The sequence below is a fragment of the Ammospiza nelsoni genome, chromosome 1, assembly GCF_027579445.1.
Source record: "Ammospiza nelsoni isolate bAmmNel1 chromosome 1, bAmmNel1.pri, whole genome shotgun sequence".
NCBI classification, from domain to species: domain Eukaryota; kingdom Metazoa; phylum Chordata; class Aves; order Passeriformes; family Passerellidae; genus Ammospiza; species Ammospiza nelsoni.
Window position 1 is genome coordinate 63,831,598 of NC_080633.1, and position 15,960 is coordinate 63,847,557.

The 15,960-nt window shown below is 43.7% G+C and overlaps 1 protein-coding gene across 2 annotated transcripts in view; it reads right to left on the minus strand.

The window, feature by feature from the left end:
• The window catches only part of RANBP9 (RAN binding protein 9), a 38,610-nt gene extending 30,275 nt beyond the window's left edge, over window positions 1-8,335 (minus strand). Inside the window, exon 1 of one of the 2 annotated variants that reach the window (XM_059484733.1) lies at window positions 7,758-8,335. In XM_059484733.1, the coding sequence (XP_059340716.1) occupies window positions 7,758-8,220 (463 nt within the window). In that variant the 5' untranslated portion in view covers window positions 8,221-8,335. The remainder of the gene's footprint in view (window positions 1-7,757) is intronic. The other variant, XM_059484655.1, reaches the window with a different exon arrangement.
• Between the last annotated feature and the right edge of the window lie 7,625 nt (window positions 8,336-15,960).

The window sequence follows — 15,960 nt, forward strand, 5'->3', positions numbered from 1 at the left end:
TGCAACTGAGCTCATGCAGCTCCTGCTCCTTTTTCTTATTAGGCTCACTCTACATTAGCTCTGCCACAATAATGCCCAATTTCAGCTCTTGTCTACTCCCAGGATTTTCAACCCAAACCCAAGAGCCACTTGCATTCTACTAACACCAACCTTCTGAAGGTGTCATCCTTCCTCCTCACAGCCCTTTCCAAAAGCAACCTGCAAGCAGGCTTTTGACCAGATGACTTGTTTTAGCAACAACCTGCTCAAGCAAGCGCAGTGTCTCGAAAGTACACCCAAAACTCCTCAACTTTTGAGTGACAGTCATGCATGGGGCCCCTGGACATAATTTAAAAAAATTTAAGAAACAAGATGGAAAGTATATTGGATCATGGCAAGAAGCAAGGCAATTCAGTAAGGTGGAAACCAAGAACAGACTGTCACTGCCATAAGAATAACTCACGCCGATCCCATGCCTACTCTTGAAGTGGATCTGTGGCACGATGAAAGGAGCTGCCTGGTTTGAGTGTGCTGTACAAATCACTTGTGCTGCAGCACTCCAGCTGTCATTTCCAGTCCAGACAGGGAGGCCTACTGTACCTGCACAGCAATTGATCTGCATATGCAAAAATCCCACAACCAAACACACTTCTTTCAGGGGCATTAACACTGGCATTACTGCTCAGGCTCAGATTAATCATGTCTCAGGTGCAGCAAGTCAGGTCACACAGCAAAGAAGAAACTGTAGGAGAATGATAGTCTAGGCAGGCAGAAAGATAAGGCCCAGCTGGCCCAAAGTACAAAACCTCTAAGGGCAGAGGGCCAGGGATTGACCTGTACAGAACCTCTGAGCACAGTGCTCCCTTGTGCAAATGTTCATAGAACTGTCAGTGCTTATCAGCCTGCAGAGCCAGCACCCACCAGCTCCTAACCAATGGCACGTGCTCAGCCAGGGAGAACTGTCACCAAGGCCACACCAGCAACCAACACCTTTTTGGACAGCACAAATTCTTCACCCACTGACATTAGGTTTAACCTACCATGTTTTCTCCGATGTTGGTGACTCACCCCAGTGTGCTACTATCTAAACACAAGTGGCCAACCACCTTACTTTCCTGAGTGCAAACCCATTGCTTGCTTCAGTGTTTTGTTAGTACTACTAAACATTTTGTGCAGAAATCCTTCGATCACCTCACACGTTTGACAATGTTAAGTTTGCTGCCTACGTTCTGCATGTTGATTTCTGCATGCTGATGTGATGTATCACATGAGGGAAAAACAGTAATTTACTCCTCGTATACATACACAATACATTTTATTGTTCACTACTTTTAACTTATTTCCTCGGGCTGTGACAACCAGTGTAACAACCAAGTACATAATCTTAGAGCTTCCATGAGTTTGCTTGGTTTTCAAGGGCTGGTGGATCACTATTTAGCTATTACAGATTATCACATCTAAGTACATTGAAATCCTTCAGGTAAAAGGGCAGAACACTGAATTCCTAAGATATCCCTTAAGTTCAAAGAAGTCCAATTAAACAATGCACTGGAAGAAGGAAAAATACTTTCTTCTAAAATGTCTTTAGGTTTTTACTTTAAAATAGACTGCAAAGAAGTTCCCTTGGTTACTCTATGCACTTGACAATCTGTGTAGTTTCAGTCTGAGTCATTCTCCTTATTTGGGAAAGTCTTCCACATAGAAAAGACTAAAGCAGTAGGAACCAGCCAAATATTACTGAAAATGTAAATCTATTACCCAGCAGACTTGGCTTTGTGAAATCACAATCTAAGTGTTTGGCAACAATACCTATTTAAGGTATTCTTAACACCTCTTCCTGAAACTCCCCTTCTCCCATCTCCTCCCCAATCCACGCATTTATTTGCAAGGCCATACTAGGAACCAGATTGATTAGCTGATCGGGGTTTAAGAAACCTACCAGATTTTTTTAAGCAGCAGATCAGTTCCCTGATCCAGTTCACAACACAGCCACACACAGCTGTCACACTGCAAATAAGAGGTCAACAGAGGGGCAGAAGTAACAGGATACCTTACCAGTATTGCCAAACACTTCATGTGGTGAAGCAACATGCTTGGGGAAGTCAGTGCCCAAAACTACTTTCATCCCATTAAAACAGAAGACACCCTAAATTTAGAACTGCTGTCCCTCTAACATAATCTCCTATGAATCCCATTTTACTGCTTGAGCATAGTGCTTTAATTTGTACTTACATAAAATTAATATGTCTAGAAGGCTAAACATCATCCAGCTAACTACTTTCCAATATTCCAAGTATCTCCACACTGTCTAAACATGGTAGTTAAGTCTTTCAGTACCACTGAATTACATGTGGTCATGAGATCCTAGTTTATCATCCTGCTTTAAAACAATAAAGAGGCTCTTAACTGACCAGTTAGCTGAACTGCAAAATTCCTTAGCAGAGGATACTACAGATGTTAGTGTTTAAGAGAACACAGCTTCTAGAACTGCAGTTAACTGAGACACTGCCTTGAGTCCACAATGTCCTTCAGCTTAAAATGGCTGGAAGCTGAGAGGGGAAACAGACACACACCATTTATGCCCGACATGTTTTTAGATTTTTTCTCAGGCACTTGCGACCACTGTCACCAATGGGACTCCTGAGCTGAGTGGCCCATCACCTTGATGTCTTCTACTGCTGCCACATTCTTTGGTAACCTGAATCCTCACTTCCTTGCTTAAGAATTAAAAAGAACTTTGACACCCAACTCTGAACTTCTGAATCGGAGGTTTCAAACACCTGAAGTAGATCACACAAACACTGTCCAATGTTTCCTCAAAACACACCCCTCCAACAGTCACAAGCTATAACTTGCAAGCAATACAAGCAATACTCACAAGGTTGAGTATTTAAAAGAACACTTTTGAAGTATGTAGTATTTAACACTAGGGATTTTCATCATTAAAAAGAGAACTCTGCAAACAGATGCACTGGGAGCAGAGAAGGGAAAACAGGTCTACAAATCTTGAACTTTACACTAAACCAGATCATAGGTGAGTTCAATTACTAGTGCTGCTTTTACTTGGGCTTTCATTAGAAGTGTTTGACAAGCATGAGTTGACCATGCTTTATATAACTTTTTAAGCACTCACACTAATGATTTTTAGTAAGTAGTATCGCTATTACTTAAGCAAAATTACAGTGAAATTAATCTAAATTTTAATTCTATCAAAAGCTAACTCGGATATAAACATGTTTGGAGAAACCATCGCTGCTTTCAAAAAAGATAATCTTTGAACCTAAATCTAAGTTTATAATGCATACACACCAAATAGTCCAGAAGAAACCTATAGCAGCACCTACCTAGACAAAAGTAAGCATGTTTATCCAGTTTAAATCCTCAAACGAAGTTTACATAAGCTGAACTGCAGTTATTTCCAACAGGTGGTTCAATGACTTGCTCACACTGCCAAAAATAAAATAATCAAAGCCTAATCTTCTGTTGTATTCATTAGGCAAGTTTCACTGAGACAAGACTGGAACAGGCTGCCCAGGGAAGAGATTGAGTCACCACCCCTGGAGGTATTTACAAAACCTGTAGATGTGGCACTTGGGGACACGGTTTAGTCGAGGACTCAGCAGTACTGAGTTTGTGGTTGGACTCGGTGTTCCCAGAGCTCTTTTGCAAACTAAATGATTCTATAATTTTAAGAAAAAAACCAAATCAAAAGACACAAATTACTAATTTTACTTTAACTTCTTCCCCAGTTTAAAAAAAAAAGCAAGACATCTCAGAGCTACAAGGCTGTCCAAAACAGGCAAACTGTACTCAATGTACCCTGAGTGTTCTCTGCCAGCAAAAGTGACACCATCCTTGCAACACTGAGTGACAACACAGAACTATTAGTATAGAATCCTCCTCGTTTTCCAACAGGAAATGGAATGCATAGTTTGCACTGAAAAATAGTTTATTTTTGTTTTGCACTACAGGCAGTTCAAAGGCAACGGCACTGTAAATAAATATCTGGCTAAGATCCCCTGGCCTGTGATACATTAGAAAAAGTTCATGCAATGGGCAGCTTAGTCAAAATTGCATAACTTTCTTCAGCTTTTTTGGACAATTGTCGCAAGACTAAGTTAACTGAAGTTTCTATAGGAGTTTCCATTATTTCCGCACCAATTATTTTGTCTGTTTACCTAATTCTGTATATAGTTTCTTCCATGGTCACAAATCTGAGTCTGTTTTTATCTCCTTACACTACGTAGTACAGATCACTACCTGCTGGAAACCTAACTTGCCTGTCTAGTGGATCTTTCATACCACATACACCATTTATGAATTCCCTGGTTTTCAACAGGACCCATGTCTTATTTCTGAATCTTTTAGAAATATATAGGAATATTTTTAAAGATGTCTTGCCTTACTAGCTATGTAATTTTGTGCATGTTTTATGTGCAGCATGCACTTATGCTTTCTTTACCACTTACCTACAGCTCAGAGCTGTAAAAATTATAATTAAGTGAAATGACATCAATTTTTTCCTGATACAGTTTTGCATTGTCTCCCTTACAAACAACAGGTAGTAAGACAGTATTAGCTTTCTATCAGCTTGCACAGCTAACTGGCAGCACCACAAAAATGTATGTCTGCCCATAGGAAAAACAAAAATACTCTAGATATAGTCTTTCATATATTTACAGTATCACTGATGCCATTGTCTATGTATTTCCTATCAAGATTTTAACAAAGCTACCTAACCCGCTAAACAAAACCACTGCCTCATTTAAGTTTTCCTTTCCAAGTAACACTACGATTCTGAGAGATAGCACAAAAAAGCACTGACTCTTGGGTTTTGTTTGCCTTAACAAAATTTGAAGAGCTTTTATTCTCATGCTAGACTATACTCTTTTTTTTTAAACCTCCACCATTAGATCAATGCCTGGTTTTGTGGCAGTTTCCATTTCTTAAGCACTCTGTAGGATGCTTGCAAAAATCTTCAGGTCCAGAAATGCAGTACACAAAACATCCCAGCTGCAATGGGTAGAGACATCCACTGCACTTCATGCTTCCATACAACTTGTCCACTGGTAAGCAGGAAAATAAAAGGAATCTTCAGAAATTACATCGAGAGGACCATCATCCATCTCACAAACCAGTGAAACAAAAATATCACTGTTCACAATACATTAGCACATTAAAATTATGAAGGTATCTATATGAAAAATAACTTCTAAAGCTTTTGTGCTGATTGTTCCTCTCATACATTTTTTCAGTAGCCCCAACACATCCAAGGTGAAGGCAAAGCACTGCTGTTAACACTTTCTGCCTCCTATCAGTCACAGAAGGAAATTACTCCAGAAAAACAGTTCTATAGCCAGAAATCTACAGAGGCAGAAAAGAAAATTTATACTACAGTAATAGAAAATAGTAAGAATTGCTTTAGTTTACTGGCTTCTTTGGACAGATCTATCATTTCCTTGAGTATTTTGGTCAAGAATACAACAGTTCTTTATCTCTGCTCAACATTCATATTTCCTCTCAACAAAAACATCCCATGTTCTTCCACTACTACTTAGGTAATTTCAGAAGCACTTAAAGTGCCAATATTACAAAAGAAGACACTGTGAGTGCTTCCTTTTGAGATCTGGTATGTAAAACACTATTTCACAGCGCTAAGCACATTCCTACTTGCCATCTTCCCTTACTCTCCTCATTGAACCTCCTCATTTTCTCCCCTTTTATTGTATTCTTAGGGCTGAAGGATCCAGGAGGGAGAAAAGGCAGGAGATGTTCAGCATGTTTGCCCCCTGGTTCTCAGGTAGAAATACTCTGATGCCATTCACTGCTTAGCCCAGTTAGCAGCTCCAGGTGCCAGGCTGGTAACATAAACATGGAGTTGCCCTAACAGCCACCTTCATTAAATTACCCAGAAGGAAAGATGGGCCACTTAAGAAGCCATTTACTCCCATCTGCACTTAGGAAAAAGCACAGACGTGTTATATTGGCACCTCTCCTTTTCAAAGTCCTTTGGGCTAACCTAGGAACTCTTCAACCTTCAGCACATGCCATTATTTAAGAGCTAGAGTAAAGGTATTTCATTGTTATAACCTACTGACTGTGCCTCATGACTTCTGTAATGTCTTTGAGGTAATGATTTTTGGTAACACCGTGGAAAGGAGGTATATGAGGAAAAACAGGGATACCACAAGGAAAGCCTGAAAATATATTCTGCAATAAAACTGAGAGATCAGAGGTTCGACCTCTAAATTCTAGCTTATGAGAAAAAGAAGTTGGCCAAAGCAAAACAAACCAGCAGAAGGAGTTGATAGCCACTAAGCTATGATCATCTTAGAAGAAAAAAACACCAAAACCAAACAACTCACTGCCACTAAGCACCAGAAAATACAAAATGTTTCTAAAAATACAAGGTCATAAAACACTGAACAAAAGCCAGGAAATTCAGAGTTGAGTATTAAATTACACATCCTTAAATCACTTGGTGCCTCCCAGAAACCTGCTCTGTAGTCATCAAGCTCCTTTATTATCTTTGTACAGTGCATTAAACTTAGCATTTTTAACAGAGTATTTTGTGTGTGTGTAATATTAAAACCTCTCTATTAAAAAAAAAAAAAAAAGTCTCCCAGAGTACATTTAATCCTTTCATGGCAGCCAAATCCTGCCATGTGTTTGTGTTGCCATTTTCCTCCTCCGATTAAACAGTAACATGTTTATCGAAATTTCCCTTGAATTTCTCCACTGCAAACTCTGAGAAAGGGTAACTGCATGGTTGTTTTTTTCCCCTCCCACTACGTTCATTTGACTACAGACTGACAAAGGATCCAGTTCTTCACAGCCAACTCAGAAGTGGCTTTGAATCCACAACATTTCTACTTTAGGACTTTGGGCCTAGAACACCAGATGTGTCTGTGTTTTTTCAGGTCAGAGTGTAGGCATATGTTTCCAGGTTTTATGACATTTCATAACAATCAACACAAGTTTTTCTTCTAATACCTCTTGCCAATGTTATTTTTTAATACAAAAGCATACTGGTTTTGACCTTTTATTTGAAAATCTGTAACTTTAACTGTGGAACGTCTAGGAGGAAAGTTTTAGTCACCTTTATTAATGTTAAGTCCTACTGTCGTTCCTTCCCTCAAATCACTCTGTGCAATAGTTAGGCAAGACTATTACCAGTGACTTTAAAGTCATTTTTTTCACAGCTTAAAAATAAACCGTGTTTTTCTCAGAGCTTTCCCCTCCCGTCATTTCCGTGTTCAATAGCTTAACGCTTGCTGCTCTTAACTCCATTTAACCCTTGCTCTTCTCGAGAGGGGCAAAAAAAAAAAAAGCAGCCACTTCTTTTCCTCGCTCATTACCATAAACAGGACACGTCATGCCGAGCGTCCTTTATTCTCCTGCCTCCGACCCAAACGTTCCGGCGATACCTGAATCCACGGAGGAAGTCTCGGAGTTTACATAATGCCCACTCCAGAAGCATAAGGAGGCGGGGGCGGCCCCTTGTGTCCCCCCCCTTTCCCCGCACGGCGACAGAAACGGGGAGGGGGAGGGGAAAGGAGAGAAAAATAAACCTGAAATAAGGGAAAACAAGCCCCTTATCTCCCCGCTGCGGGGGGAAATTTAGGGGATCGGAAAACAGGGAAGAAGGAGGGAGAGGAGCGTGTGTTATTTCCTGTTATTGTTACTCCTGTGCCCACTGCCCGACGGAGGGGTTGGGCTGCCCCCGGCCCCTGGGGGGGACCGGGGGTGTCGCGGCGGCCCGGGCCGCCCCTCCTCACCTTTGTAGTGCACCCGCAGGTTGTTCTGCGAGAGGCCGATGTAACTGAATTTGTCCTTCGGGCTCCAGGAGCGGGGCAGCGGCGTCTCCTGCTCGTCCACGGCCGGGTAGAGCCTCTTCAGCCGCCGCTTCAGCTCCTTCTCCTGCTCGTTCAGGGCCGGGTCTCCGTGCGGGAAGGGCGCCGGGGCGCTGGTGCCGCTCCCCGCCGGCAGGCCCAGCGCGGCGCCGGCACCGCCGCCCCCCGCGGCCGCGGGCCCGCTGCTGCCGGCCGTGACGGCGGCGGGTGGCGGCGGGGCCGCGGTGGCCGGAGGCGGCGGTGGCGGGTGGAGCAGGAGCGCGGCGGCCGGAGCGGGGCCGGGGCTTGCGGCGGCGGAGGGGATCCCCGTCGCCGGCGGGGGAACGGCGGCCGCCAAAGAAAGCTGTGGCGACGGCGGCTGTTGTTGCTGCTGCTGTTGCCCGGACATCCCGGCTCCGGCCTCCTCCTGCTCCTCCGCCGCCACCTCCCGCGGCGGTCGCGACTGTCACCGGACGGGCCCGGGGGCGGAGCGACGGGCAGGCCCGGGGCCGTGCGGAGCGCGGGTCACCCCCACAACCGGAGCGTCTCGGTAGAAGACGGGGGGCGGGGTGGGGGAGGGTTGGCGATGACGGCGGCCGGTGGAGGTGCCCGATGGGAGCGAGGGGCGTCGCGGGGCGCGGCGGGGCCGGGGGCGAGGCGGGCAGAGCGGCGGCGGCGGCGCCGGGCGGAAGCGGGAGGCGGGCGGGGAGCGGGCGCCGCGGCGGCGGGGCTGGCTCGGCCCCCGGCCCCTCCTCCGGTCGGGGGCGCGCCCGGCGCGCACACGCTCCGTCCGGCCCCCGGCGCGCCCCCGCCGCCGCGCGCCCCCGCACCAGCTGAGCCCGCGGCCCCGTCCCTCCTCCTCCCCGCGCTCGCGGCGGGGCGGGGCCTTCGCCCCTCGGCGGGCGCGAGGCACGGAGGGAGGGGAGCGGGGCGGGAGAGGGAGGGACGTGAGGGTGAGGGCAGGAGGGTTGGCTTGGCGGTACCGCCAAGCGCCCTTGGGGGTGGTGCTGGAGCGATCCGTACGGTCCAGAGCTGCTGTAGGGCTCTCTGGCGTAACCCGGACCTGTCGCGAGCTTTTCTCCAGGAGGAAGTCTGCGCGATCCCTCGAGAGTGGTGGGGAAAGGGACCCTCACCCTCAGTGGCTCGCTGAAGGGTGTTGCTGCCGAGGGCCAGCCAAATGGTGACTGTCCACTCGTCATGGAATTATCATGGAATCAGAATATGCCGCTCGAGAGCTTTGTCCAAATGCGTCTTCAACACTGCCAGGCTTGGTGCTGTGACCACTTCCGTGGGGAGCCTGTTCCAGTGCTCAACTACCCTCTGAGTGAAGAATGTTTTCCTGATCTCTACCCTGAACCTGCCTCAACACAGCTTCATGCTGTTTTCCTAGAGTCCTGTCACTGACATTACAGTCATGAGACTACAATGATAATTCTCTTCTCAGTGTTGACCTGGGCACATCAGACCTGTTGAAAAGTTTTCTGGTGTAACCCAGACCTGCTGAAAGATTTTCTCGGGGACAAAGTCAAGCTGACCCTCAGAGGGATAATGGGGACACACATTAACCCTCAGTGTGTTAATGACCAATTCAAAAGGATTGACTAACCAGATTGAGTCCAACGGGGATTGTCCCTTTCTGATGAAATTAAACAGTCATAATGCCGACCCTTTTCCTCCCAGTATGACCTGGGCTGGTAATAGCTGCCATGACCCACAAGCAGGGCTGGATCAAATGACAATTCTTATAAAAGAACATAAACTATGCATATACGCCCACATACACACACACACACACACACACACACATATATATATATATACACGCACCTATGTAAACACCAGCCACCCAGTGTCATTTCACTCTAGTCCACTCCAAATGATCTATTAACAAGAACCTCAGTTACCCTGCCTTCAGGTGCAGGTCATGACATTGAGTTGGAGAAGAAGGAGAAGGTGCCATGGCAGCAGGCTCTGCCGCCATTGGGGATGACATCTAGGGAAAATGGAGACAGGCTGGTGTGTGCCACCAAGGAGGCTGTGCCTCCTGACAGGCACAGCGTGGGTCTGCTGCCTTGTGTCCAACACTGCAGCTGCTATGGGGAAATGCCACTGAGAGCATTTTGCAGAGATGGGAAAGCTTGGGAATGCCTCAGCTCAGGAAGACAGGAGGAGCAGTGCAGTGTTTCTGAGGGGGTTTTGTCTGGGGCCTGTTTTCCTTTGGTTTGTGTGTTGCAGGGTGGTTTTGTTTGTGCTTAATGTTGTTGGTTATTCAGTGGTTGCCTGCACTAATATATTCACATGGCAGCAGTGAAAGAGAAATGGTTTACAGATTGGCAAGCTTGCCTTGGAAAACATTAGGAAAAGAAGGAATGTCACTGGCAAATCTAGAACTTGTGTCCAGTTCTGGGCTCCTCAGTACAAGAATAACGAGGAGTTCTAGAGAGGGATCAGCAGAGGCCACAAGGATGATGAGGGGTCTGGACCATCTCTCTTATGAGGAGAAGCTGAGGGAGCTGGGCCTGTTTAGTCTGGAGAAGAAAAGACTGAGAGAGCATCTCATTAATGCATATAAATATCTCAAAGGTGGGTGTCAAGAGCATGGACTCTTTTCAGTGTGCCCCGCAACAGGACGAGGAGCAGTGCCTATAAATTAAAACAGAAATTTCACCTGAACATGAGGAAGAAGTTTACATCGAGAGTGGTAGAGCACTGAATGGACTGCCTAGGGAAGCTGTGGAGTCTCCCTCTCTGGAGGCATTCCAAACACACCTGGATGTGTTTCTGTGTCACCTGCTCTAGGTGACCCTGTCTTGTCACCAAAGTTGGACTGGATGATTTCTTCCAACCCAACAAATTTTGTGATTCTATGAACCTGAAGTGTTGATCACTTCACAAACCCTTTTCCAGCTGCCAGCATATTGGAGTACAGGCACAGCAGCAGGAAACAGAGGAGGTTAATTATGCTTCATCTGTGTGAAATGGTGTGTGAGGTAATGGAGGTGTGACACTCACAAAGGCTTGTATGAAGCTAAACATTTCTCACCTATAGTTGCCAAAATATCCTGTCACATGCAACTGCTTGGTGATGTCTAATAGCATTTATGGCTGGACAAATTGCAGTTATCTATAAATACCCTATCAGGAGGAGCTGCAAACTGTACAAGAGTAGAAGTGACTAGGATGGATGTTGAAACACAAGCTGGACCATGCCTGAGGTCAATTACCCCGGCACTGTAGGCTATCTCCCACTATATATAAGTTTGCTTTCTAATATTTAGATGTTGTTGTAAACCGTGAAGCTTAGATGTTTACATTTTTATTAAAAATACAGTATTCGGCTAACAATAGACATTGGGAGATACATTTGTTATGTTCCCGAGTGTAGATGTGTCTTAAGTCTTTTGTGATTGTCAATAAATCTTCTGTCATATCTGCTTCCTCAGTTGTGTCTCACTTCTAGCATTTGTGCCAAAATGCTTCATGTCACCCATTTGAGATTGCCACCATGAGGTTCCTGTTTCTTGAACAGTAAGACAGGAGAGCAGATGTTTGTGCACTTACTTCTTGACATTATCCACTACTTTGCTACTCTGGTTGCTTTTATCACATCTTTTGCCATCTTTCAAGGATAAATAATCCAAGTGGAACAAAGCATTGTTTTTTATAAAAGTCTTTTCTCCAAACTATGCACCTAGACAAACACATTCACATGACTTTTTCTGAGTGAGGATAGACTGCACTGACTATGCCAGAGGTTTTGTAGAGAATTCTAATAATTGGCGTTAACCAGTATGTTACTTATTCCTCCTGTGTTCTACTAACTCATTTTCTGACTACAGCTTTGTGAAGATTAGAAATAGCAGATAGATATTTACATAAATGCCCAGTTTACTTTCCAGTTTAGTATAAATGAATGGGAGCTTGTCAGATTTAGAAGTGGCACTCATGTCCCTCCCTAACGTGTGTTGTTTTGCATTTTCAGTATTGAATTTAATTCACCATTACATGGTGCATTGTTTTGTTAGCACTTCCTCATCATCACAGTCCCCCCTTGTCTTGCTTAGCTGAAATAATTATGACAGCTGCAAATGTTGCCATCTCACAATGCAGCCCTCTTTCTAGATCAGTGGTAAATACAGCAGCAATATGAGACTTGCTGCAGAGCCCCGAAGCTGGCTGACGCTAACCTTCCACCATCGCAGAAAGTTGCAGTTCAATTCTGCTCTTTGTTTTCCATCTCCAGTTTTTGAACCATGATTGTACTTTTCTTTTTGCCCAGTGATTACTTAGCTGCTTGAGTCCTCTCTGGCTTAGAGATTTAATCAAAGGCCTTTTGAAACACTGTAAAACATTGACTAGTCCACCAAAATCTCTTTGATTTTTTTGGGGTGGTTTCTTTTTTTGATGCTTTCAAAGAATTTTAGTAGATGGATCAGCTAGAGATTATTTAGCTTTGCAGAAAGCCAAACCCCACTTTTATGTTAGGCCTAATTTTGACATTTAAATGGCAACATTCTCTTCTGTATGCTTGGTTTTCATTTATGTTTACTTTAAGAGACCATTTCTATCAAGGAAAAAGCAATCCAAGCATTCCAGGCGCTGAGGGTATTTGTTTGGCCTCTTGTTGAGCCTATCAGCAGGGAATCAGCGTGTGGAACGTGTTTTAAAGCAAGTGCAGGTGATCACTTCCTCAGTCCAGGAGCCATATCCTCTGAGCAGATGTGCTGCGTGGGCATCAGCTCACTGTCAGTACACCCATCGCTCTCCTTGGGGAATCCAGAGCCCGAGGAGAGGGGAGAGAAACCCCGCCTGACACCCTTCAGGCAGCACCAGTTGGAATGAAACTGTCCTGATGGCACAAACACATCTTCTTCTCACAGCAGAGCTTTGTGCACGGCCTCGATGTTGCAGAAGTTAATTTAGCTCCTGGATCCTGTGTTGGCTGCTCTCTGTGTTTTCATTAACAGTGAGTAAGTGGGCTAGGGCCATCTGTGCCAGTGATGCCAATAGCATTCTGGCTGTCATCAAGAAACAGAGGCAGGATTCTCCTTGGGAGTCTATTTCTGTATGTGTCCTTTGTCCCTGCTGTAGGACCAAGCCTCCTAGTTGCACATGAATTTAGTGCTTGTGCTGTGGCTGCCAGCCTGACACATTTCCAGCCACTTCTCTGAAATTTAATATCTCCCGTTTGTAGTGATGGTAACTGTTTGCTGTTCTTTGTTTAGTATTCCTCCCAGTTAAGCTTTTCCAGTGTGTAGTTTCTTTGTAACTGTTTTGGAATTAATTTTCCTGCTTCTAGAAGCTGCTTGGAAATCAGCAATGTGTTATTTATTATTGTGCCTACTGAGCTGATTTACTGATCCTAGCAAGAGAAGAGAACCACTAAGAAGTAGGCAATGATATTTGAACAGTATGAAGGATAGATCTCTTTAAGCTACCTGAGGCTTTTTCTCCTTTTTAGCCCTGCTGATTTAATTGCTTATGTATAGGATAGGCTTGATGAACTGACAAATGGAAGACTTGCTAAAATGAATCACATATGAATTATAGGCCATCATCACCTATTAACTTTGTTGAATCAAATGGTAATCCATTTGCAATTTAAGTATCACTATATTGCTGCTCATGGTGCTTCTGCTTTGATAAAGCTGAGCAATCTGCTAATAGAAATAGTTTCGTTGTATGACTCAACTATGCCTGTGCTATCTTAGAGCAAAAGTGATTAGAAATCTCACTTGTTTGCCAATGCTTCAGTTGTGGTATTTATATATCTATACAATATATCAGGAGAGATATAGGTAGATAAATATCTATATTTAGTTAATTTTGGTACTTGAACATCAGCATGTATACACAGCGGGATCAGGCTTGTTCCCTTTATTCTGTTCTTACCTTTCTGGTCTGTACACGAGCACTGTGACCTACAGGCACACCAAGTTTTATAGAAGTATGATTCACTCTTTATACAAAATCTCACCAAATTTAATCCCTGCAGTCTAATTTTTCTTTTATTATTTCTTTGCATTTTGTTAATGAGTTTAGAGAGTTTATTCATAGCTAACTTTATGCATTTCTTCCTAATAACCATTCACATGTCTTTACCATATCTTCTTTCCACACTGAAGAACAATTATTCTGGATCATTTTCTAGTGCATAGACTTGTGGGGTTTTTACTTAATATTAAAAGTCAGTTTAAGGAGAACTGAAAATCTGTTCACTGGAATAGCTCATAAATGGAAGATTTTATAGTCTCTGCTACCTGGGTTACTGTACAAGCATCGTATTCCAACTAAAATCTCGAAATGTGCACAAAAATAAAATGCCCTCCATGCTGAATAGAATGTTTTTTATTCACAACAGAAATTTATGTGGGGGCAGGATAGAAAATATGATAAGACACATTGGCTTATTCCCTTTGTGAAAGCAGATATCAAACCATAGCATGAGTATAAAATCACTAGAGAAGTGATTCTCAGCTAGAAGGACAAGATCCATTTCTGAGTCATCATGAATTTCTGCCGAGGGTGGAAGCAAGTTGGCATGATTTAAATGTTGAAATATAAGGAGAACTATTGAAGGGTGACTGAAAAAAAACCCCACAGCAGCCAGATTTTCTATGGGAAAAGAGTTTGTTTGGCCAGATCAGCCAGAATTAAAAAATCCTGTTGCAGTGTGTAACCAAGGCTGAAGGACAGGAGGAGTTTAAACGAAAGAAGTGAAGAGCTCACCACACAGCCTTCTTGGACTAATGGATGGAAACACTCTGCACTCCCTTTTGTCTTACCCTGGCTGGGCACATCAGCAGGCTGACTCCTGCGTGTGCCTGAAGCAATTCCAGCACCCTTTTAGCTAGTGGGGGGCAGGTGGGTCACAAAACTGCCGAGTTTGGAAACTACTCTGTGGCCAGGCACCATAAGACACCCTCTCTGTGATGTTTAGGATGGAAATTTAAGAGTTACGTGCTTTTGGTAAACAATTTAAAGTTCCCCTGGCAAACCAGGCAGTGTTTTGTTTCCAGGCTGTGCATTGGTAGGGTGCCCATTACCATAGATGAGCAATCTCAAAGACTGCTGGCTTTCAGAAACACATGGGATGTGTCAAACTGACCCACTTCTGGAAAGCCAGGCCAGGCCTTTGTGAAATGTCCTGTACTTGTTAGATGTTAGGATGTCAAGAATGTTTAAGTCTCCACTGACGTGATAATTATTGTTATGGTGTTTATAGAGGTGGGAGGGCCCTAAGGGAAAGGCGGCCAAAAAGAAGAATCAGGAAGTGAGATGAATAAGGCTTCAGGAATTGCACACAGATAGAGTTTTGTCTTGCTTTTCTCTTTAGCTCACTTGGCTCTTCAGTAAAAGAGATGCTTACATATGAGAAACTATTTTTTTCCTCTCTGCATCTGTCACACTTACAAATTTAAATGCTCCACATGTTAATTTAGTGGCAAAAGTAGATTTTAAATGGACTTTAGTGATGTGAAATTGTCAGGTGAAAACACAGTGTTCTAATAATCTTCAGCTATTGTAGCTGCTCCCACTCCTACCAATCTGTAGTTTGTCTCTTTCACATCTGTTCCAGGGAAACAAGCACTGAATATCTGCTGAAATGTGAAATCCTGGATATCTGCTGCGCTTTTTAGACTGTAGCATTATATTGTACATGACCAATCACTATTTTATGATTTATGGAATATGTTAAATATACAAGAAACGTAGCATGTACAGACAGTTGCCTTCTTTTATTTCAGAAGTAAAAAAACCCATGTGTCTACAAAGCACACTGTCTGACAAAATACAAAGTATTTTTCTGACTTTGTTCAGTCATAGTAACCTTGGAGAATACTTGCATGACAGAGCAATTAAAATATTTCAAACAAGGTCATGATTTTGCAGGTGATTGTTTTTAAGATTAGCTTGCCATTATGTATGCTGTCATGATTGCAGTCTATATGCTCAGAAGCTTGGAGGAAGAGTAGCTTCCTGTTCCAGTACATGTTATTATTATTATGATCAGCAATTATTGTTGTTTGCCAAGCCAGACCTACGCTAACCTCTGTCATCAACAATATTGTTTAATCAGCTTGAAAATTACTGAATCTTATCTACTTGACAGCTTCTTTTATCTTACCTTATGAACTTATCTGTGTGA